General features: G+C 41.1%; 3 protein-coding genes across 4 annotated transcripts; 2 read left to right on the forward strand and 1 right to left on the reverse strand.

Moving 5' to 3' along the window:
* Positions 1 to 34: 34 nt before the first annotated feature.
* Positions 35 to 7,334, reverse strand: LOC148422563 (uncharacterized). 2 transcript variants are annotated; one of them, XM_088417619.1, is made up of 20 exons: positions 7,155 to 7,334; positions 6,225 to 6,380; positions 6,038 to 6,144; positions 5,790 to 5,904; positions 5,475 to 5,591; positions 5,141 to 5,202; positions 4,600 to 4,755; positions 4,295 to 4,486; positions 4,115 to 4,216; positions 3,814 to 3,953; positions 3,374 to 3,557; positions 3,207 to 3,306; positions 2,984 to 3,117; positions 2,860 to 2,891; positions 2,590 to 2,702; positions 2,345 to 2,499; positions 1,283 to 1,377; positions 1,132 to 1,210; positions 949 to 1,057; positions 35 to 796 (listed from the first exon to the last, which is right to left on the reverse strand). In XM_088417619.1, the coding sequence occupies exons 1-20, from the start codon at positions 7,225 to 7,227 to the stop codon at positions 723 to 725; spliced, it is 2,295 nt and encodes a 764-aa protein (XP_088273745.1). In that variant the 5' UTR covers positions 7,228 to 7,334; the 3' UTR covers positions 35 to 722. The 2 variants fall into 2 exon arrangements, with proteins under 2 accessions (XP_088273745.1, XP_088273744.1); XM_088417618.1 differs by having other exon boundaries at positions 7,143 to 7,334.
* A 1,364-nt stretch (positions 7,335 to 8,698) lies between these two features.
* Positions 8,699 to 14,142, forward strand: LOC148422564 (zona pellucida sperm-binding protein 4-like). The gene is made up of 8 exons (XM_088416638.1): positions 8,699 to 9,819; positions 10,033 to 10,217; positions 10,303 to 10,400; positions 11,729 to 11,889; positions 11,961 to 12,153; positions 13,159 to 13,306; positions 13,379 to 13,454; positions 13,541 to 14,142. The coding sequence occupies exons 1-8, from the start codon at positions 8,706 to 8,708 to the stop codon at positions 13,624 to 13,626; spliced, it is 2,061 nt and encodes a 686-aa protein (XP_088272764.1). The 5' UTR covers positions 8,699 to 8,705; the 3' UTR covers positions 13,627 to 14,142.
* A 3,086-nt stretch (positions 14,143 to 17,228) lies between these two features.
* Positions 17,229 to 21,109, forward strand: LOC148422565 (uncharacterized). The gene is made up of 8 exons (XM_088416601.1): positions 17,229 to 19,021; positions 19,125 to 19,309; positions 19,396 to 19,493; positions 19,569 to 19,771; positions 19,841 to 20,033; positions 20,155 to 20,302; positions 20,425 to 20,503; positions 20,842 to 21,109. Exons 1-8 carry the CDS (start codon positions 17,248 to 17,250, stop codon positions 20,937 to 20,939), a joined length of 2,778 nt encoding a protein of 925 aa, XP_088272727.1. The 5' UTR covers positions 17,229 to 17,247; the 3' UTR covers positions 20,940 to 21,109.
* Positions 21,110 to 21,329: the final 220 nt, after the last annotated feature.

Genomic DNA, 21,329 nt, shown 5'->3' on the forward strand with positions numbered 1-21,329 from the left:
TTAAACATTTGTATGGAGAAGTTGTATTTCCACATTCACATTCATGTTTTTTTTTAATTAAAATATCACATACAGTACATTTATCACAGAGGTAAAAAAAGTGCTTATTGTTAAATTATTTAGCTCTATTAAAAAATAAATACTGTCAAAGTCCAAGACAAAACATTTGGCTCTTACACAGGTGCATCCTAATGAAAAAAAAAAAAAAAACAACTTCAGTAGTTCAAATTTCGTACATGAATTAAATTCACCTGCAGTAAATGTGTTAAACGGATGAGAGTCCCATCTCTAATATTCATGAATAAGCTTGATAATAAACATTAATGAGCAATATTAAGGGAAGGCTCTCTAGGATCAGGTTTGGAAACATGGGAGTGGCACGAGTAATAAGCTCTTTCAATGTCTGTGTTGAAAACATGCATTTCTTCATTCACGGAGTGGAATTTACTGGTGCGACAAACTTGTAACAATGTAAACAATATAAAAGTTCCTTTTGTTGTTCAATTAGTATATACTGTACACTACTCACGAGAAAAAGGATCATTTGGCTTTGAGGGGTTCAGGATGATCCTAAAATATGCTGTGACCAGGTAACCATCAAATGTTTAAATAAAGTCAAATTAAATGAATCTAAATGAGTATATCAAGCGTTTTAGGTGCATCTGTTCCTGATTTTTTTGTGAGTAGCGTAGCGTTGCTTTAAACTAGATTGGTCCTCCAAGTCAGCAGCCTGCTGGTGATGGAGCAAAGTAATAGAGAGCCAATAGGATCAGATACACGACTACCAGAGCTGTACCTGCATTTAAAACACATAGATGGCAAAAAAAAGATCAAATATTTTATTTTTGAATGCAAGAGTAAATGTAGTTACATACTAGAAATATCCTAAATTCTATTACTTGCATGATTGCTTATTTTTGTAATTGCGCAATATAGTTGAAGACTTACCTTGAAAATAATCCGACTTGCCATCCATGAAGATGTAGTTGACGAGAATGACGCTGAAGATACTGGTCCAAAGGTGCAGGTCGCTGAAGAGGAGCACAAAGCCCACATCCTGACAAAGCAGCAACAGCTTTAATTCCCAATCAACGTATACCAACGATGCACAGCGCAATGAGAAACCCTTACGTAAAAGGTGTTGAACAAGACCAGGATCGGAATCTGAAGCATGCAGACCTGCACAGCGATGCAGCTTCCCACCTCTAAGCTAAAGGCAAAAAAATAGAAAAATTATAAATGGCAAGTCACGCTTTCATTTTTTTTTTTCTCATGAGGGTACCTGAGACTTATGTTATTCTGAAGAGCAAACTGGATGCCGTTGACAATCTCGGGGATCTCAGGAACCATGGCAAGAACTGTTACCCCAATAAAATACTGGAGAAGGAAAACATTGGATTGTTACTAGTGAGACATCAAGTCAACAAAATGGGAGCAATCCTGACTGCGTGATTGAAATCTTGGAGACGTCAAAGCGGGGTTTAAAAAAAAATGGAAACGGCAGTGGCATGGAGGAAGGTGAATTATGGAACACTGACAACAATCACAACAGATCTTGTAGAAGCAAAATATTTTCTATCAATATATTCTGGCCACACAAAATGATTTAGTTACAGGTCACGTACTTTTTACTTCTACTTACAGTAAGTATAGGTGTTGAATCAGTCTTCCACCTTTTACCAGTCTTTTGTTTGTTTGTTTGTTCTTACACAAATACAATATGTGTACTTATTGGGGCTCAACTAATATGATTTTTAAAGCAGATTCTGATATTTGGCGTAGTAAAATTCCAAGTAAAAAGAAGGATGAAGTAGCTGATTAATTTAAAAACTTCGTAACTAATGATAAAAAAAGGTCCAGAGATTCAAATTTACTTTAGGTTATTAAGTCCCAAACTAATTAATTATTATTGGCAGTTCAGTACTAAAGTAAATGATTACTTTATGTAATTAAGGGCTACAGTAATCAATTATTTTAAGTGTGCTAAACTACCCAAGTAATTGATAGCTTGGGGTACTAAAGTACTCATTTATTACTTTAGTAATAGGTTATTTCAGGTAGTTCTGTATTAAAGTCATTGATTAAATAATCAAGAACTAAAGCAATCAATTACTTTAGGTGCTAAACTACTCCAGTAACTGATTATTTGGGGTACTAAAGTACTCAATTACTTAAGTACTTAATAATTTTAGGCAATGAAGTCCTAAAGTGAATGATTACTTTGAATAAAGATTTGAAAAATAAAAATGAAGGCTATATCAGAATGTCTTAAGATTGTCTTAGGAACAATTGCGATCTGACGATATCAAAAGAGCAGCTACTTTTTCCAAATGCACCGACCGACCTGTGAGATTTTAGGCTGATTGAGGATGGGCTGAATGTGCTCGGTGGCCAGGTCGGCGCAAGCGGACGTGAGCACGGTGGCCATGATGAGGATGAGTAGAGACCTCCATCGGGACCAGTGAACCACAGCGCCGCCGTGCTGGTGACGTCCGCTTTCTGATTAAAAAAAAAAAAAAAAAGAGGACACTGCTAATTAGCATCAACAAAAATCTGACTGAGGACGCTGTCGGGGAAACAAAATCCTACCTTGCCCGTCTCCAACATGGATGTCATAGATGTGGGAGTGCGTCTTGAGCGTGAATATCAATCCGATGATGTAAGCCACAGGCAAGAGGGCAGAAACTGTATACACAAGGGGCCTGGAAAGCAGTGGAAGTTTGTTTTTTATTCCACCTGCAGTCATTAAGAATCATAGCTTTGTGCCCAACAAAACAAAAATTAAAAAAACCCTGAAATGAAATCCTTATTCACTGGATAACATTTGTCGTGCTTTTGAAGTGGAAATAAATGGCTTACTCGACATGGTGATGGAACAGTGTGCCATTGTTCTGTTGAATAGAGAGAAGAAGTTGCGCAATATGATAGCTGCACCATACCACGCGTAGCATTGTGACTTCCTTTTGGACCGAGAGCCCCTCACCACATCATAGTGACAGTTGCGGCAGATGAACGGGCCGCTGCTGTTGCCCGTGGCGTTGGTCGACGTGGAGTTGGTGCACGAGTCGCACACAAAGTTCCCATAAGCCTTGGAGAATAACGTCGGGGCGAAGACGCCTGCGGACATGAAATCGAGAGTGTTAGGAGGTCAGGTAGATGCCCAATGACGATAAGTACCCGGCATCAAATTCACGGACCAATCGTACCTCCGACAGAGATAAAGAGCATGGCCGAGCTCACTCCTGTGCAGCGACTGTTGAATCTTTGCTCGCGATGTCTCAACCCGCCGATGATCATACAGATGCCCTTGGGGGGGCAAATTTGACAGTAACTTGGAATGTTGCCAATAGTGTAACAAAACGCAAGGCCTCACCGGGATGAAGAGGATGCACCCGAGTAGCGTGCCGGTCAGCGCCGCCTTCACCACCTCCTGTAGGCACGGGTTGGCCGCCCGCTGACCCCTGAGCAGAGCCGTGATGTAAAAAGTCAACTCCGTGATGGAGCCGAAGGTGGCGTTGACGACGGCGCCGACGGCAAAGTTGCTCTGGGCCGAGATGCTGTGGCAGAGGACAAAAAAAAGAGCAAAGTCAATCATGTGCGCTCACCGTGAGAAGAACTTATACAGGGGGGGGTAAACATGTGTTGATTTTAAACAGGATTAATTGTGTGAAGCCCTTCCACAGAGCTCCTTTCTTGTTGAATGGAAAGCAATACGAAAATACTCAAGAGATGTGTGTGATTGTTTGAATCACAAAAGAGTTCTCTACTAAATCCAAAGGGTTGCATTCATTTGAACGTCAGAGGTGTGCTCACCTGGCGATGCCCATGCCGATGTAGTACGACAGAGGTATGATGGAGACAATTGCGATGGCGAACTTGACATCAGAGCTGGCATACTGGTTTTCTTTGTCTATGTAGCCGATTATCAGTGCAATTATGACAAGAGGGAGAAGATCTGAGAGGAAGGTCAAGGTGAATAACTGATCTGCGTAAAACCTGACAAAACGTGACAATTAACAGAAAAAAAAAAAAAAATGCACAATAGCCATGGACAAAAATCAGCCAAGCACATACACTTGAAAAAAGGTCAAGTGAAAAAACTGCAGTAAAGGATATTGACAGCAAATACATTAATACCATCAACAGTATACTTGTAGAAGTACCAGTTTGCTGCATGGTAGCAGCACAGGAGCGTCCGGCACTCGTTGCCTTCACGCTTAAGTGACGAAAAAAAAAAACGATAATGAGTATGAATAAGTACTGGTGTTGTAGAGAAAAAAAAATGCTTCCTTACCTTCCTCTGCAAGCTGGCGGACACAGACACATCCTCCGGAGGCAAAAGAAGAATGACGGCAATAGTACGCGCGTTCATCTTGGCTACCGGGATGGTGAAGACCAGGATCCAGGAGACGAGGCAGACCAGAGAGTGGACAATCACCAGGGGAGGAAATCCAAGCAACAGCCACACATACGTTGAGAAACGGCACTAAAAACGAGAGGTGGTGATCAGGAAAATAATTGACCTTAGTAGCGTCCGATATCATAAAGAATGACCAAGTAAATAACAGGTGAGTGTACAAGCGCAGATAAAAATGTTACCCAGTAGCCTGAATGGGCTGCTGGATCTGGCGCCTCCTCCGGGACAGGACTCTCAGTGGGTGACGGGAGCAGCACGGGCGAGCCCTCCTCTCGCTCCTCCACAGTGCACTCGCAGTCAGGCATCTGCTCACAACATCTGCGAAATGGAGGTCTAATCTGTATAAATACATGTCCAGCATGAGATAGTGTAACCAAAAGAATAAAAATCAACCACTCACGACCGTACACAACTCGGGGTATAAGCTATGTGGCATGCGCAAAAGAAGAACAGGATCAAATCCTCATATCAATAATCGCTTTTCAAGAAAACGATAAAAATGGCATTTTTATGTTAAAAATTCATTGAGAAAGATAGAAAGCCATTTTAACTCTTTCGTATGTTGGTCAGTTATTTAAAAATAAAATAACAAACACGTGGATACTGACCGATGTTTTTTTTTTTGTTTTGTTTTTTTGCCGAAGCTGAATTTTGGCATGTTTTTGTTTTGTTTTTGTTTTCTTGTACACATATTCTGTTCAGTAAAACGTATAACTTTAATACCTGGTGAACTAATCTGCCAAATGGCCACAGGAAGTAACTGGACAACTTCCAGCAGAGTTTTCCTGAAAGGGTAAAAAGGGAGCGTGAAAAAGAAAGCATAATAACCAAAGATGGCTTAAATTGAACATATATAGAATTGTGATTCATCCTTCGCTATTGTGTTGTTGAGCCCCCGTGTGGTTAAGTAGCAACTGTTTGAGGTTTTCTGACCCCGATTGCGCTATGAGTTTCTGTGGCCAGTCTGTAATGTTAATCATTTTATGTCAGCCTTAAGCTACCTTATGAGTGTATCTTTCTGGAATGAATCCCCTGTGAACAGCTGTGACCCACCTACCATAGGGTGCGCCGATGACAGTGAGGAACATGAGTATGCCCACCAGCAGGTAAATCAAGAAGAGCCACCAACCAAATAGAAACACATACGCCACATTTCCACATGTGAGGAGATGGCCTGCCAACATCACAATCATGAAAAAAAATTAGAATATTATTGCTACAATAAACCTTTTATTACTTGGATTTTACTTGTGGCGGCCATGTTTTAAAAAAAAGTGACTTTTAATTGCTTATACACAATTAGTTGGGTCTCTGCCAGATGGAAACACTCGTGATTATACTACAGAAGTTGCAGGAGATTTTAATTTAGTACCTGGACCGGTATGTGGCTTAATGACGTTCAATTCGGAGTAAAGCTCTTTCACCACTTCGGACCTGTCTTCAAAGGGGCGCTCAGTCACGTGGCTCTTCCATTTTCGAAAGCCAAACTGAAATACAATCAGATCATAAACACACAAAATTCTTGGTATTGGGTGAAATTTCATGGTGGCGTTAAATAGAAATGGGGAAAACACTACAATAGTTATTAGTGATCATGTTTTCATTCAAACAACGTCATACCCTGTAGTTGTTAACTAGCTTGTTGGCTTCAACTTTGTTCTCAGCTCTGATGGTTCTTATGCTTTGGATCTCCTCCCAGCTATCGTCATAACCCTGATGGCTTGGATCTGGAAATTTGACCCAAAAAAAATAACCGTTGATTACTTAATTTGTCATGAAAACTCACGTGACCATCGCCGGTACCCACAAGCATGTGCTGACAGATGTTGTGTCGCGTACTGGGCAGGATATTTGGGGCAACACTCTGCTGAGTGATACTGTGGACCTCTGACACAGCACTCATGGAGATGTCCCTCACAGTCAACTGCCTGGTCATCCTGTTGTTGTTGCTCCTCTGGAGGATCTGCAGCACAGTATTATTAATCCAGGTTCTATGGAATGTGTCCTCATTCAAGAAACACTAACTCACCAGTCTTGCTCTTGAGGCAAACCAAAAGAATGTTTTCAATAAAGGCTATTCATCTCATGGGAGTTATTCAATGACATTGTCAAGTGAGGGGAACCCACCGCTTTCATGAGGAATGTTTGCACAATTCTCGTGACTTCTGCCTTTCAGGGATTCTGAAATAACCTCTCACTTCCTACTTTGCAGCAGGGTACATAGATGCTGATTTAGGGTGGATGACATTGTAGCTACAATTACTTTCAAACGTTATATGAATGAAGAGCAAAAAACAAGGAACACTTGTAAATTTAAATTAGGACACCAAGCGGTTGTGAAAAGTATACTGGGAATTTGCATGTCTGGTGTATAGTCTTAGCTAGCTGTAGTGGTACAAATTTAGTACGTCACTGAGGTCCGATTTGACCACGCCCAAAAATGAGGATAAAATGAAATGGTAAAAATAAAAAAATAAATAAAAAACGGTTTGCTCTGTCAACGAAATTTAGTAAACAGCTTAAGAAACCTCATTTTCGGCAGGTAAATTCAATGCTGTATAAACGTACTGAGAAAAAAGTTTGAGCATGAACTTTGAAAAGCCTTTAAATTTAACCGTTACCCCGAAGGTAAATTTAGAACACGCTTTACACCTGCGCTAAACAGAGGCATGGTGTAAAGTGGCGTATTCTTTCTGTATGAATGTTTGCTAGTAAGTTAGCTTACTTTGTAGCTCACCTTGAGAGTGTTCGGACGGCCGCTTCCTCCTCCGGCTATTTGCGTCTGGGCACTGGGGAGACCAACGAGACATCCCGGCAGGGTCGCAGAGAAAAGCGCCGAAGCGGACGAGTCGCTCCACTCCAGCACAAGCGGATTGACGGAGCGTCAGCGCAGGGAATTGTGGGATATGTAGGCAAAAAAAACAGTTCCCTAATCTTAAAGGGGAAGTAGGCGCTGTAAAAAGAGCGACCTTCGCGTATTTTTTTTAATTAATTATATTTAAGCGGTTGCGAGAATGTTTTTTTTGTTTGTTTTTCGTTTTTTTGTCTCTTGTGGTTGATTGCTGTTGGGTTTTTTCTCCTTTTTTAAATTCAATATTTGAAAAATATGATTTCTGAGAAGGGGCAGCCAAAATAAGACGTATCTTCTCACTGCTCCATTTCATGCTGATTTGGCCGATATCTGTAGTTGTAGTCTTGTTTTCCTTTAATATTGAATAAACTAAAATACAGTACTGTATTGAATGTTTATTTTTTTCATGTTTGATTACAGTATACATATATCACATGATGGGTGTTTTTTTTATATTTGTTTGTTTGTTAAAGGTCGACCTATTGGAGATATGGAAGGCACAATCTTGGTCTTTTCCTGAATAAATGTTCAGTCTTCTTGTCCTGATTCAAAACTGGTGCAATATAATCGTGAAATGAGACCTTCCCTCCCCGTCTCTATTTTTGCAGGTAAACATTAGAGTGTAATTACCTTTTTTTTTCAAATGTATCTTCAAATCCTCCAGCACCAGAACAAAAAAATGCGACGAGAGCAACAAAGTGTTGACAAAATGTTGACACGTAGAACACTATTTAATTATTAAAAATGAAAATGAAACAAAAGTTAATTGTTTTCAAGAGATCACTTTTAAAATGAACTTGAATTGTTATTTTAAAAATATTTTAAAATGTAAAAATATTTTTCGATGGATGACGGATGGATGGATGGATGGATAGACAGACAGACAGACAGACAGACAGACAGACAGACAGACAGACAGACAGACACAAGTAGTAGCCACAATGAGGAGCAACAATGTAAATGCAGTTTGATTTAGATCTTAAATCTGAATTTGATGCAGATGCAGAACTTTAAAAAGTATATTACAAATCATAGAAATGTATATTCCAAGTAGGCCATTAACATGCCCCTTGTTGTATTTTGCATCAGTGTCATCCAAACCTTGAAATACTTGGTGCCTGCCGGTGCAAGGCAAACATTTAACTCTGTATTTGTTGCCTGTATCGTGTCCCAAATAAATATTTGGTGTCAAATACAGCCTAAGGTCACTCAGACCTATTGAAGAGTTTGAGTGATCCAAATGTCAAGTTGTCCTTTCACCACGGGAGATGCACAACAATTTCTAGCACGCTGGCTTTGGAGAGAAAAGAGGCCTCGATTGGTGGGTATTTTTACCAGGAGAGGTGGTGCTTTAAAGACATCCAGTCTTTTCATATATAAATAAGGTGGTACACACGGAACATTCGGGAACTGTCCGGATCAAACGTCAGCGAAGCCATGATCAAAAGCTGGAGTGCGGCTTCATCTGTTGCATTAGCACTGCTGTGGTGCTTCACAGGGACAAAGGTTGAAGCTTGGATGCCGTCTCCTGGACAGGGACAGACTCTACCAAATCCGCCCTACGATCACCCTTATGACTCACAACGACCGCCTACTCAAAACTATTACCTGAACCTTTTACCCCCCAAGCCACCTGCGGTGCGAGAACCCAAAGAACCTCCTGACTCCGGACCATGGCATCCCCCTGACTATGTCTTTCCGCCTTACATCCCTGTAGGGTCGAATCCTCATTTTCCGAACTCCGAAACGCCAAATGTCCATCCGTGGCCGTTTGTCCAACCACCACAGCAATTTCCCGGGGACCAGCAGAATCCGCTATGGACAGGCCTGTATGAAGACCTACGATATCCGCCAATCTCATACATATTCCTCAATCCAAAGCCACCATCACGGGAATATCCTCTTTACCCTGTGGACTCTACACCGAATAGGCCTCCAGGCCACCAACCGCGACCTCCTGGGAACGGCCCTCCAAACCCATCCCCATTCAACCCGACAAATCCCGATTATTTCCCATTCAAACCCCCAGATCCAAAGCCCAAACCACCAAGGCATGAGCACTTATTACCCTTAATTTACTACAGGCACACTTTGGAGAATAATCCAGTGCCGGACACAGGCGACAAACCACGTTTAAACGGACCCAGTGGTTTTTTAATGTCACATGATCCACCGCCAAATAAGCCAAAAATGACTGAACCACCAAGGTCCCATGTTCCTCACCCACCCAGTAGTCCATCAAAACCCGCGATAGCGGTTTTGCTTCCAAACGCCTATCGGCAGAATGAACCGCATTATTTAAATCCAAATCTGAATAACGTTTTACCCCGAGGATTTACTGATCACTATTTTTCCCATGGACCTCGGACGCAGTATCCCGGGAAACGGATGCCGGTTCTTTACCCCCCCACGGTGAAAGATCCTAATGTCCAGGACTGCGATGTGCCACGAGTCCAAAGAATCCCATGTGGAGGTCCTGATATTTCTGCCGCTGGTTGTGAAGCCATTAGCTGCTGCTACAATGATCATAGTTGCTACTTTGGGAAAAGTGGTGTGTAATCATCTTAACTTTTAGGCTCTTCTGCATCTTCGTAAGACTTAAATCTCAGACGGTTTCAAATGAGATTTGTGGGAGTGAATGAACAGGACTGGACTTGTGACCACTCAAACAAAAAAATCAATATGGTTTGCTATATTTTGAAAATATTCATTTGATTGTGTCTTTTTAAGGATTTGAAGCAATCCCCTTGTTGTTGTCTCCTAGTGACCGTCCAGTGCACCAAAGACGCTCAATTCATCTTGGTAGTGGCCAGAGATGCCACTCTTCCCAATTTAGACATCGAGACGGTTTCACTGAAGTCAGAAGGTCCTGGCTGCTCACAGGTTGACTCCAATTCCGCTTTTTCCATCTTCCAGTTTCCCGTAACAGCCTGTGGATCCACCGTTATGGTTAGACCTTTATTTTCCCAAACCCGCACAGACAAAACAAACAAGACTTGCGTATATTCTTCTCTTCTCGCTTTGTCTCTTGCAGGAGGAGAGTGGTACAATCATCTACGAGAATAGGATGAACTCCGCTTATGAAGTTGGATTGGGGCCACTGGGAGCCATAACCAGGGACAGTCATTATGAGTAAGGAATTATCTTGCACTACTCACAAAAATGTACGAGATATTTGGCTTTGGGCTGAGATTTCAGGATGCACCTATATGCACTAAAGCATTTACAATTTAATCTGACCGTGTCTAAGGTTCGGATTACACATTTTCAAGGTAGCAGGTCATCTGAACTGCTAACTTTGCAAATTTAAAACAGAGACAAATTCAACGATGGACATATATGTAGTTTTACTTTTAAATGTAGCTTAATAGGTCAATGGAAAAATATAATCATTCTCACACGTTTTTTTAATTCGATGATTTTACGTAAATTTCAACAATTTACTTAACCATCTGCAGCAAGCTTCGAAGGAAATAGTTGTTGAGAAATGTGATTGATTACAGTTGATTGTTGAATATTTTGTGACAATTTAGTTTTTAAAAAATGTTGCTTGACATAACTACTTTTTAATGTTATACAATTTATTACTATTTAGGAGACTTGCCTCGTGCCACCAGGGGAATAAATTTTCACATTAACAAAAATCTAAATAACTGTAGTTTTAAATATCTATCTATCTATCTATCTATCTATCTATCTATCTATCTATCTATCTATCTATCTATCTATCTATCTAGTAGCTCTATGGTGAGATTTTAACAGGGTTTCTGCAGACATCAAATCTAATTTAATGCTATTTAATACTCTGACAAGAACAGTGCATTTTCCTTTTCAAATTGAGAGCAAATTAATTGAAATATGAGCCATCATAATGCTAAAATGTGCTACCCCTTTGCGAAGCATATTTAGCGTTCATTTTGTTAAGTTTTACAAGTATGTGCATTGTCATTTGAGATGCAATTGTCTGGCAGAAAAAAAAAACTGACGGTATTACATCTTCTGCAAATGCTGTATAAAATATGCCTAGAGATACCACTAAAAATAAAGTTCCAAAGTTTAATAGTTTGATGAATCAGACACTTTTTTTTTCCTTCATTCAAAAATGCTTTGCACTGGGTAGAGGGTACACGACTGAAAAAAAAAAAAAAGTACTTCACAAGGGGACAATCATTGAAAAAAAGGTTGACACTCAGAAGTTTAATGTTTGAGTACTGTTTGCTTTTAAACAGTCATCTTCATCCTTCTGTTCTGGTTTGATGAGATCAAACAGATCGAACCGTCAATATAAACATTCAAACTTCAGAGGTCAAATCAAGCCCACCAAAAAAGGTTACAGTGCCTTTTAAAGTTCATTCAACCGAAAGGCCAATATCCCAAACTTTTTGTGAGTAGTGTACGTGCAAAATGTCAAAGCGGATCGCTCTCGAACGATCAAGCTAATGCTCCCCTTCTTTGTTCAGTTTACTCTTCCAGTGTAGATACACAGCCACTTCGGTTGAGACTCTGATTGCAGAAATTCTACCGTTGCAGAATCCTCCGTTATCGGTATCTGCTCGGGGTCCCATCAATGTGCAGCTGAGGTTGGGTAATGGACGATGCCTTACGAAGGGTTGCAACGAAGGTACGCCTCAAGAGACTTTTTTTTTTTTTTTTGCTTGCAGACCAAATGTAACTGGTGTCTCTCGTTCATAGTGGAAGTGGCCTACAATTCTTTCTACACGGACAATGACTACCCTGTGAGGAAAGTCTTGAGGGACAACGTGTACGTGGAGGTTCGACTTATGGACAGGACAGATCCCAATCTCGTCCTCAACCTGGGTCGCTGTTGGACCACCACCAATGCCAATCCTCACAGTTTGCCCCAGTGGGAAATTCTCATCAACGGGTAACCTTTCAGACTCCCTGCTTGTGAACGATCCTATTTCATTTACCGTATGATCAGAACTTATAAGCCGCAGCAGTAAAATATGAGCAAAAAAATAAAGATTTTTGTCACAGATAAGCCGCACTGGACTATAAGCCGCAGCTAATAACGTGAGATATTTATGCAAAAAGATGGTAGATGGAAGTTCATATATATATATATATATATATATATATATATATATATATATATATATATAATGTGCACACACGCAGTATATATATGAACTTTTTTTTTTTCATGTTTAGTCCCAACATATTTATAGAAAATGGATGTTTTCAACACTAACAGAATATTTTTAGTTAAATAGCAGTTCAAAATCAAAATCAATACTTCAATAGCATTTTTTTTAATCTCCCTTTGTTTGATAGATTATTTTAGTGAACATAAAAACACATTGCACATTATTCATATATACAATCATAAATAACAAAAAATATACTGCGTACTGTATATAAAATTTACATGTCACACATTTACCCAAAATTTTATACATTCTCTTATTCAATTTAGAATTATATATTTTTTTTGATCATATATTTTTAAAGCTTTTTGAGCACAGCCATTGATTAACATCTTTTCATTTTTATTTCATAGTTGTTCCATAAATTGAAACCTCGAATAGATACACACATTTGCTGATGGCTAGCAAAAAATAAATAACTAAAAAACAACAGACAAGCCGCACTGGATTATAAGCCGCAGGGCTCAAATCATGAGGAAAAAGTCACGACTTACAGTCCGAAAAATACGGTATTTATTTCTAACTTGCTAATGTTAGGGAAAGAAATCAAAACTAGCAATCCAGTGAATAATCATTCCTTAAAAACCTTATATAAACTCATGACGTTTTCTAACAAACGAGGCTGTCAAAATCGCATTACCAGCTCGTTTCAAAAGGATTCCAATTTTGTCATAAAAACCTGACTTCCTGCTGCATTTTCATGATGACATTTGTCTTTGTAGGTGTCCAAACATTGATGATCGCTACACATCCACCCTGGTTCGTGTTGGTCCTGGCCGCGGCGTGGACTTCCCAAGTCACCACAGGCGCTTCGTTTTCAAAATGTTAACCTTCGTAAATCCCGGCTCACTAATTCCACGGAATGAACACGTAATGCAGCATCTACATAGAAAACTTCTGCATCATGTCTGCATAAGTGTCCTAATACGGATTGTTTCTTAGGTGTACATTCACTGTAGCACGTCAGTGTGCAACTCAGCTTCTAGCTATTCCTGTGAGCCCGTATGCAACAGGAGAAGTAAGAATTTTCATTGGCATGGACAAAATATTTGAAAGCTTATACATTTATGATTCTAAGCTATATCTGGATGTTTGTTTGTGCAGAGAGAGATGTGAAGTCTGAGGATCAGGTGAAGGTGGAAACGAAGATCGTGGCTTCTGCTGGACCTCTGGTCATAGTCGGACTCTGAACGGCAAAAAGATCACGCGGAGAGCATTCGGAACCGGAACACTGTTAAGTGATCAGTGGCGTGGAATGAACGGTCGAGTATAAAATTGTAATGACTGGGGAAAAAAAAAAAAAAAAAGAAGGAAAGGAAGTCGCTGAAGAAAGACACATTTCTGGAGTTCTTTTCACATCAGGCCAGTGGGAATCTTCAAACATTTTGTATTATCAGTGTCAAACATTTTGAATAACTGAAAAGCTATAGAAAAAGAAACTGGGCCTGAGCTAATATATCCAGAGGAAAAAAACAGGTGGACACAAAGGTGTACTGAACCTTCTTCCATCTAATGGAAGCCCATTTAATTGTTCTGCCTGTCATAGACAGAACTCAGTTATGTTTGCTATTAAATTATAATGACTTGAACACACCTAAGTAACCTTGAATCATTGTGGTTGCCAATCACACAATCATAACAATCAAATGCTATTTGATAAAATGCAATAAAATATTTGTAAAAAAACGAATTTGTTGTTGCTGAATACTTTTCCACAGTTCATATATACTGCGTATGTATATATATATATATATATATATATATATATATATATATATATATATATATATATATATATATATATATATACCTAAGTGACATTGAATCATTGTGATTGGCAATCACACAATCATAACAATCAAATGTTATTTAATAAAATGCAATAAAAGATTTGTATAAAACCGAATTTGTTGTTTCTGAATACTTTTGCACAGTTCATATATACTGCGTGTGTGCATATATATATATATATATATATATATATATATATATATATATATATATATATATATATATATATATATATATATATATATATATCCATCCTTCCATTTTCTATAGCTGTTTATCCCCACAGGGGTCGCAGGCTTGCTGCCTATCTCAGCTGGCTTCGGGCAGTAGGCGGGGGACACCCTGAACTGGTTTCCAGCCAATCGCAGGGCACACAGAGACGAACGACCAATCACACGCTCAATCACACCTAAGGACAATTTAGTATGTCCAATTCACCTGCCATGCATGTTTTTGGGGAGTGGGAGGAAGCCGGAGAAAACCCAAACGGGCTCGGGGAGGACATGCAAACTCCACACAGGAAGGCCGGAGCCAGGTGGATTTGAACCGGGATTTTTGAACTGTGAGGCGGATGTGATATTCACTGCGCCACACCTCTGGGATTAAAATTCCAGACTCTTTAAACAAAAAAAACGTGAAAATACGTCCTTGGCAGTGAATGAGTTACGGAGACTGAAAAAAAAAAAATCCATTAAAATCATTTGTGACATTTTCTTGATGGTATGGTTAGGCGTGAGATTTTTCAAAAGCAAAATTTGTGCTTTGGGTCAAAAAATGTCGGTTTTCAAACTGAGGGTCGCTGGAGGTTGTGGGACATTCATGAACACTTTTGACCTGGTGGCGAAATATGTCAACTGTAAAAAGGACCACTGCATTGATTATTGGAGCTATGTTTGTTCATGATTTTGTTGATTCCAAAAGGAATATTTTTTGCAAATTAAGTACATGGGTTATTCCAGAATTGGATACAAAATACTAACACATGCTGGAGTACCCACTGAAATGAATGTCATAGGCCCTTTTTGGGTATTATTTGTTTCATTTCTTGCAACAGTGGGATTATGTGTTTCAATAAACAAAACATTTCAGATTATTATATTTTGATGATTATTATTTGTGGCATGTGTGTCCAACAACACCCATGCAACCCTGTTGCTATAACCTTTTTTGCATGCTAGAATTAGAAGAAAGCAATGAATCACATGATACGCTGGACTTGACATTATGGAACATTTTTGCGAAAGAATGACTCGAGCAAAGGTATGTCCTCGCTTCTATTTTCCATATTTTCATAAAACACTTAACAGATAGCCTTACTTGAATGCCTCACTGAACCTCGTGCAACTCTTTTATGCACATGATCAGATTTTAATTTTTTCTTTCTCATTTACTACATTAGTTCGTCCTCTAGCTAAACAGTTTCTACCCCCGAAAGAAAGCTAATACGCAGATTTGTATATTTATTGATTCATGTAATAAAAATGGTACATTGGTCTGTTATTGACCTATTAATGATGAATATCTAGCAGAAATTCAGAAAAGTAAGGTTTTCTTTTCAAGAATTTTGAGCCAAAATGTCCTCCAACTGTGGAATGACCTAAATGCGTAATAATTGAAATAATGTGTGCGTCTTTGTGAGAATATATCTTCTCCAAAATGGGGGCGCTGCTGTTACAAAGTTTGACAACCACTATTCCATTATCAGACTATGTTCACGCAATCTGTGCCTCATTGGGGAAAGAAAAAAATTTCTTTCTGCACAGTCAGCCATCAAGTGTCTCTTTTCTGTCCAGTGGAGTTGGATCGTCATTTTGGAGCCAAAAAGTCACGGTGACCAGCTGGTCATTGTCCATGGTCACCCATGAAGAGAACACTCGTACCCTGGCAAGCCGTTCTGGCTAGCAATCGGCCTGATATGTTTTATAGAAGCTCTAGGAGGGTTCATTTAAATTGTTGTATTTTTTACAATGTCTTTGTTGAATGTATGAATGATGTTTTGCAATAAATAAGGGTATGTATGTAATCTCATAAAGCCCCATTGAAAAGAAAGGATTAATTCTACGTTATATAAAACGTCACCTTGATCAATCATTAACTAAGTCGCACTATTTAGGTCAGAAGACCAACAATTAAAAGGTTGAAACTGTCTAAGCCTGCCTGTAGACAGCATCACTTCAGTCAAGGTTCGCGGTATCTTCCACACCACCACATCAAAGTAGGCTATACATTAGGCATAGGTGTCAAACTCCAGTCCTCAAGGGCCGGCATCCTGCATGTTTTCTGGTTTTCTCTCTCCAACACACCTGATTCAAACGATGAGCTGATTAGCAAGCGCTGCGGGAGCTTGAAAGATAAGATACTTATCATTTGAATCAGGTGTATTTGAGAAAGAAGGTTCAGAAACATGCAGGATACCATCCCTCGAGGACTGGAATATGACATCCGTACAGTGTGAGTATGATAAAAGTAAGACAAAAACAAAACAAAACAAAAAAACAATTAATGGCCTACTTTTGTTCTATCTATCTTGCCAGGTGGTAAAATACATAAACTGAGTAGTCTGAGTAATCTAATATCCGGACGATACTGAGGTCCGACTGATTGTTTTAAGCGAGCTGATAAAAGCGTGCACTCCGGTTCAGCTCAAGATCAATATCTCTGACGCTGCCCACCCATAAAATCAACTGTTGGCTACCAACATGGTTCACAAAGACCTCTGAAAAGGTTTTTGTGACATAAATATTGCTCGTAAGGTAATGTCACAATGCCACTCGTCAGCATGGGCCTAACCTTGATAAGCATCCAAAAAGCTTCTAAAACCACCCAGCTAAAAAAGACCAAGCAAACAAAAAAAATCCTTACATAATAAAGCCCTCATAGCGTTTGAGTGGTCATTGACAAAAACAGCCTTAATAGGAGGAGGTGTGGTTGTTAAGTCACTGGTTCTATTCACATATAAATGCATCAGCCCACATACGAGGCTCACTTGGGGACTGTCCAGGTGGAGCCAGTGTGAAACCATGGCTAACCGCTGGGGTGCGACCCCATTACCTTGCCTTGTCGTACTGCTGGTATGCTTCACGAGGATCGGGGTAAAAGGATGGCTACCTAGAAGACCGAATCCTCCTCTGACACCACCGGGTCAGAATCCCGTGTATCCTCCTGGCGGCCCGTTTCCATCTGAATCCGGTGGTCCTTTTAACCCTGGCCCAGGGCAGCAACAAGTTACTCATCTCGGTGGGCAGAATCCCGGGCATGAAACTACCGGTTGGCCAGGGCAGAATCCTCATTATCCTGGCGGGCAAAATCCAGACATCGGAGGACAGCAAGGTACTAATCCCGGTGGGCAGTATCCTTGGCCTGGCACTACCTATCCTCAATATCCTGGTGGGCTGAATCCAGTCACTGGAGGACAGCCACAAGGTACTAATCCCGGTGGGCAGAATATTCGGCCTGGTACTACCGGTTGGCCAGGGCAGAACCCTCAATATCCTGGTGGGCAGAATCCAGTCACTGGAGGACAGCAACAAGGTACTAATCCCGGTGGGCTGAATCCTTGGCCTGGCACTACCGGTTTGCCAGGGCAGAACCCTCAATATCCTGGTGGGCTGAATCCAGTCACTGGAGGACAGCAACAAGGTACTAATCCCGGTGGGCTGAATCCTTGGCCTGGCACTACCGGTTGGCCAGGGCAGAACCCTCAATATCCTGGTGGGCTGAATCCAGTCACTGGAGGACAGCCACAAGGTACAAATCCCGGTGGGCTGAATCCTTGGCCTGGCACTACCGGTTGGCAAGGGCCGAACCCTCAATATCCTGGTGGGCAGAATCCAGTCACTGGAGGACAGCAACAAGGTACTAATCCCGGTGGGCTGAATCCTTGGCCTGGCACTACCGGTTTGCCAGGGCAGAATTCGCAAAATCCTGGTAATCAGAATCAAGTTAAAGGTTCCGGAGGGCCGCAAGTATTTAATCCAAGTGGGCAGACTCCTTGGCATGATACTTTTGGTTGGCAAGGGCATAACCCTCAATTTCCTGGCGGGCAGAATCAAGGTAAAGGTCCTGGAGGGGAGCAACAAGGTCCTAATCCTGGTGGGCAGAATCCTTGGTATGATCCTACTGTTTGGCAAGGGCATAATCGTCAATATCCTGGCACGACGACGCCAGGTAGGGGTCCCGGAGGGAATCAACCAGGCCCTCCTTATTATCCTGGAGGGCCGAGACCTGTTGACGGGAAGACTCCTTGGAATGATTTTCCCAATAAACAGGAGCCTCAAGTGCAGAATCCTCAAAATCCTGGCGACCAGAATCAAGTTAATCCTGGAGGGCAACAACCAGCCAATAATCCCATGCACCCTCAAAATACTGGAGTACAGAATCCCGGTACAGAACCTGTAGATCAGACACCAGTGATTGTTCCCGGAGGAAACATTCCTGTTCAAACTCCTGGAGGCCAGAATCCAACTAACATGCGGCATCCTCAGCAAGTAGAGAATTCTCAAAATCCTATGGGGCAGGGCTCTGTTCAAAATCCTCCCGTGCAAGGTTCAATTAGAGACGATTGGGTATTTCACCACGGGCAGCACCCTCGTCCTCCAAAAGGCGCTTTAGTTTACGACCATAATGTCCTACATACAAAGACCACTGCCACCAAACCGTACGAGCCGCCGATAAATAGTTGTGACGTCCTTCCAAATATTCGAGTTCCGTGTGGCACTCAAGATATCTCTCCGGAGGGTTGCGAAGCTCTGAAGTGCTGCTATAATGGAGGCATGTGCTACTTTGGGAGAATGGGTGAGTGTTTGAAGATCTAACAGACTCCTTCAGCTAGCAAGCTAACTTATTTCTCCAAGAAAATGTGGGCCGGATGTATCACGTTGTCTTTGTGTTCTTGTAGTGACTGTCCAGTGTACCAAAGATGCTCAGTTTATTGTTGTAGTGGCCCGAGATGCCACTTTACCCTTCATCGAGCTTGAAACCATTTCACTGTTGGGAGACGGTGCTGGCTGCACCAGCGTGGACTCAAATTCCGCCTTTGCCATCTACCAATTCCCTGTGACCGCCTGTGGCACTGTTGTTGCGGTTAGATCCATATTTACACACAGCGAAATTAACAACTCCGGTCCAAAGTCTCCATGTGGATTTTCATCTCGAAATGTCTCTTGCAGGAGGAGCCTGGTTATATAACCTATGAGAACAGGATGACGTCATCGTATGAAGTAGCGATGGGACCTTTGGGCGCCATAACCAGGGACAGCAGTTACGAGTAAGGGAGTGAGGCACTACCTGCAATAATGTCAAACTTGAGACTCTTTAACGATCAACCCGATTCTGTTTTCAGTATACTTTTCCAGTGTCGATACACAGGTCAAACAGTTGAGTCCACAGGTCAAACAACTGAGATCACAGGTCATTCAATCGAGGCCCTGGTAGCGGAGGTTCTCCAAATAAATGCGCCTCCTCTATCGGTGTCCGCTCTGGGTCCTATCAGTGTGCAGCTGAGGTTGGGCAATGGACATTGCCTGGTGAAGGGTTGCAACGAAGGTATGTGCGTTCCTGGTACCTTTCTTTGTTTTGAGACTGAAAGTAATTTATGAGTGTCTTTTCTCACAGTGGAGGTGGCCTACAACTCTTACTACCAGCCCTCGGATTATCCCGTGACCAGAATCCTCAGAGATCCTGTCTATGTGGAGGTCCATCTCATGGACAGGACCGACCCCAACCTTGTCCTGAAGCTTGGACGTTGTTGGACCACCACGAGTGCAAATCCCCACAGTTTGCCTCAGTGGGACATCCTTATTGACGGGTAACAACTAAAGATTTTTCTCATTGGCTTGACTGAATGTCATGTCTTGATGGAAAGATTTTTCCAGTTCTTAGCAAACACAAAAGACCAAGTGCCTTGACCTCTAGTCTTTGTTCTCCAGGTGTCCTAACAGGGATGATCGCTACAGGTCCACCCTGGTTCCCATTATTCCTAGATCTGGTCTGGACTTCCCAAGTCATTACAGGCGTTTCATTTTCCAAATGTTTACTTTTGTGGACCCCAGCTCACTAGAACCACAAAAAGAACAGGTAACCCATACAGTAGCCGGACTATTGCCAGCAAAACTTGCCATTGTTGGAAATTTGAACAAAAACATAAATGTTTGAGTCCTTCCTTTTATTTATAAATATGCACTGCTCTTCTCGTCCAGGTCTACATTCACTGCAGTACATCAATCTGCAACGCTGGCGGTGACTTCTCTTGTGAGCCCAATTGCTTCAATCGAAGAAGTAAGTAGTCGCTCACCTCTCATCTGTGTTTCTAAATCTGTGTCTCTCACAGTCAGTACCGTCTCTTCCTCTGTCTCACTCTATCTCAGTCTGTGTCTGTCTTGTTGTCACTCTCCAAGTCTTTCTCTTCCTTCTTCCTGTCCCCTTCTCCTTATGTCTCCCTATTTCTGTCTCTCTCTCATCTATGTTTCTCAGTCTCTGTCTCTCAGTGCTCTTAGTGTTTCATTCTCGCTCATTGTGTCTCTTATTGTGTCTGCCCAAGCCTTTCCGTTCCTTCTTCTTGTCCTCTTTCTCTCTCTCTCTCTGATTCTAACCATGCTTTTTGTGTTTGTAACAAGGGAGGGACACAACGGAATCAGATGCAGTGACAAAGGTTTCCAGGCGAAGGATTGTGGTTTCATCTGGACCGGTGCAGATCATTGGCGCCACAGAGTAAACAGTGCAGTTGCAAAGTTTGACATTTCATTGAAACATCTTGGTGGCTTTAAGTACGAGATCTCCCAAGTCCAAGAGAAGGCGTATGCGTCAAACGTGCACTGCGTTGACAATGAAATGGATTGCCAAATGCTTGTGAGCAAAATATTATTAAAAAGTACTTTTATGTGCTATGAATAGTTATATTTTGTGTCCTATAATACTTTTAGTGCTGTAAATAATGTAGTAAAACGATTGTAATTCATCTGATTTGACTGTATATCATTTAAAAAAACATATTGCTCAAGTAATGAAATACCTTAAAAATCATCCAACATTTGTTGTTCACGTAAATAAAACGCTGCCTTTTCTAATCAAACAATTGTCATTGTGCACATGAAGTTATACACAC

This window comes from Hippichthys cyanospilos, chromosome 6 (genome assembly GCF_059441005.1).
Source record: "Hippichthys cyanospilos isolate Australia breed blue-spotted pipefish chromosome 6, RoL_Hcya_1.0, whole genome shotgun sequence".
NCBI lineage: Eukaryota > Metazoa > Chordata > Actinopteri > Syngnathiformes > Syngnathidae > Hippichthys > Hippichthys cyanospilos.

Bases quoted from the DNA above. Each gene is read 5' to 3' on its own strand.
- LOC148422563 (XM_088417618.1), bottom strand. From the start codon at position 7,227: ATGTCTCGTTGGTCTCCCCAGTGCCCAGACGCAAATAGCCGGAGGAGG. The intron at 3,954-4,114 runs ATCCTTTACTGC...TTCCTCTCAGAT, and splicing joins TTAATGTATTTGCTGTCAAT to CTTCTCCCTCTTGTCATAAT. The intron at 2,703-2,859 runs GTAAGCCATTTA...ACTGCTTTCCAG, and splicing joins CTGTTCCATCACCATGTCGA to GCCCCTTGTGTATACAGTTT.
- LOC148422564 (XM_088416638.1), top strand. From the start codon at position 8,706: ATGATCAAAAGCTGGAGTGCGGCTTCATCTGTTGCATTAGCACTGCTG. The intron at 13,307-13,378 runs GTAATGCAGCAT...ATTGTTTCTTAG, and splicing joins TAATTCCACGGAATGAACAC to GTGTACATTCACTGTAGCAC. The intron at 13,455-13,540 runs GTAAGAATTTTC...TTGTTTGTGCAG, and splicing joins GCCCGTATGCAACAGGAGAA to AGAGAGATGTGAAGTCTGAG.
- LOC148422565 (XM_088416601.1), top strand. From the start codon at position 17,248: ATGGCTAACCGCTGGGGTGCGACCCCATTACCTTGCCTTGTCGTACTG. The intron at 19,772-19,840 runs GTATGTGCGTTC...CTTTTCTCACAG, and splicing joins GGTGAAGGGTTGCAACGAAG to TGGAGGTGGCCTACAACTCT. The intron at 20,034-20,154 runs GTAACAACTAAA...TTTGTTCTCCAG, and splicing joins TGGGACATCCTTATTGACGG to GTGTCCTAACAGGGATGATC.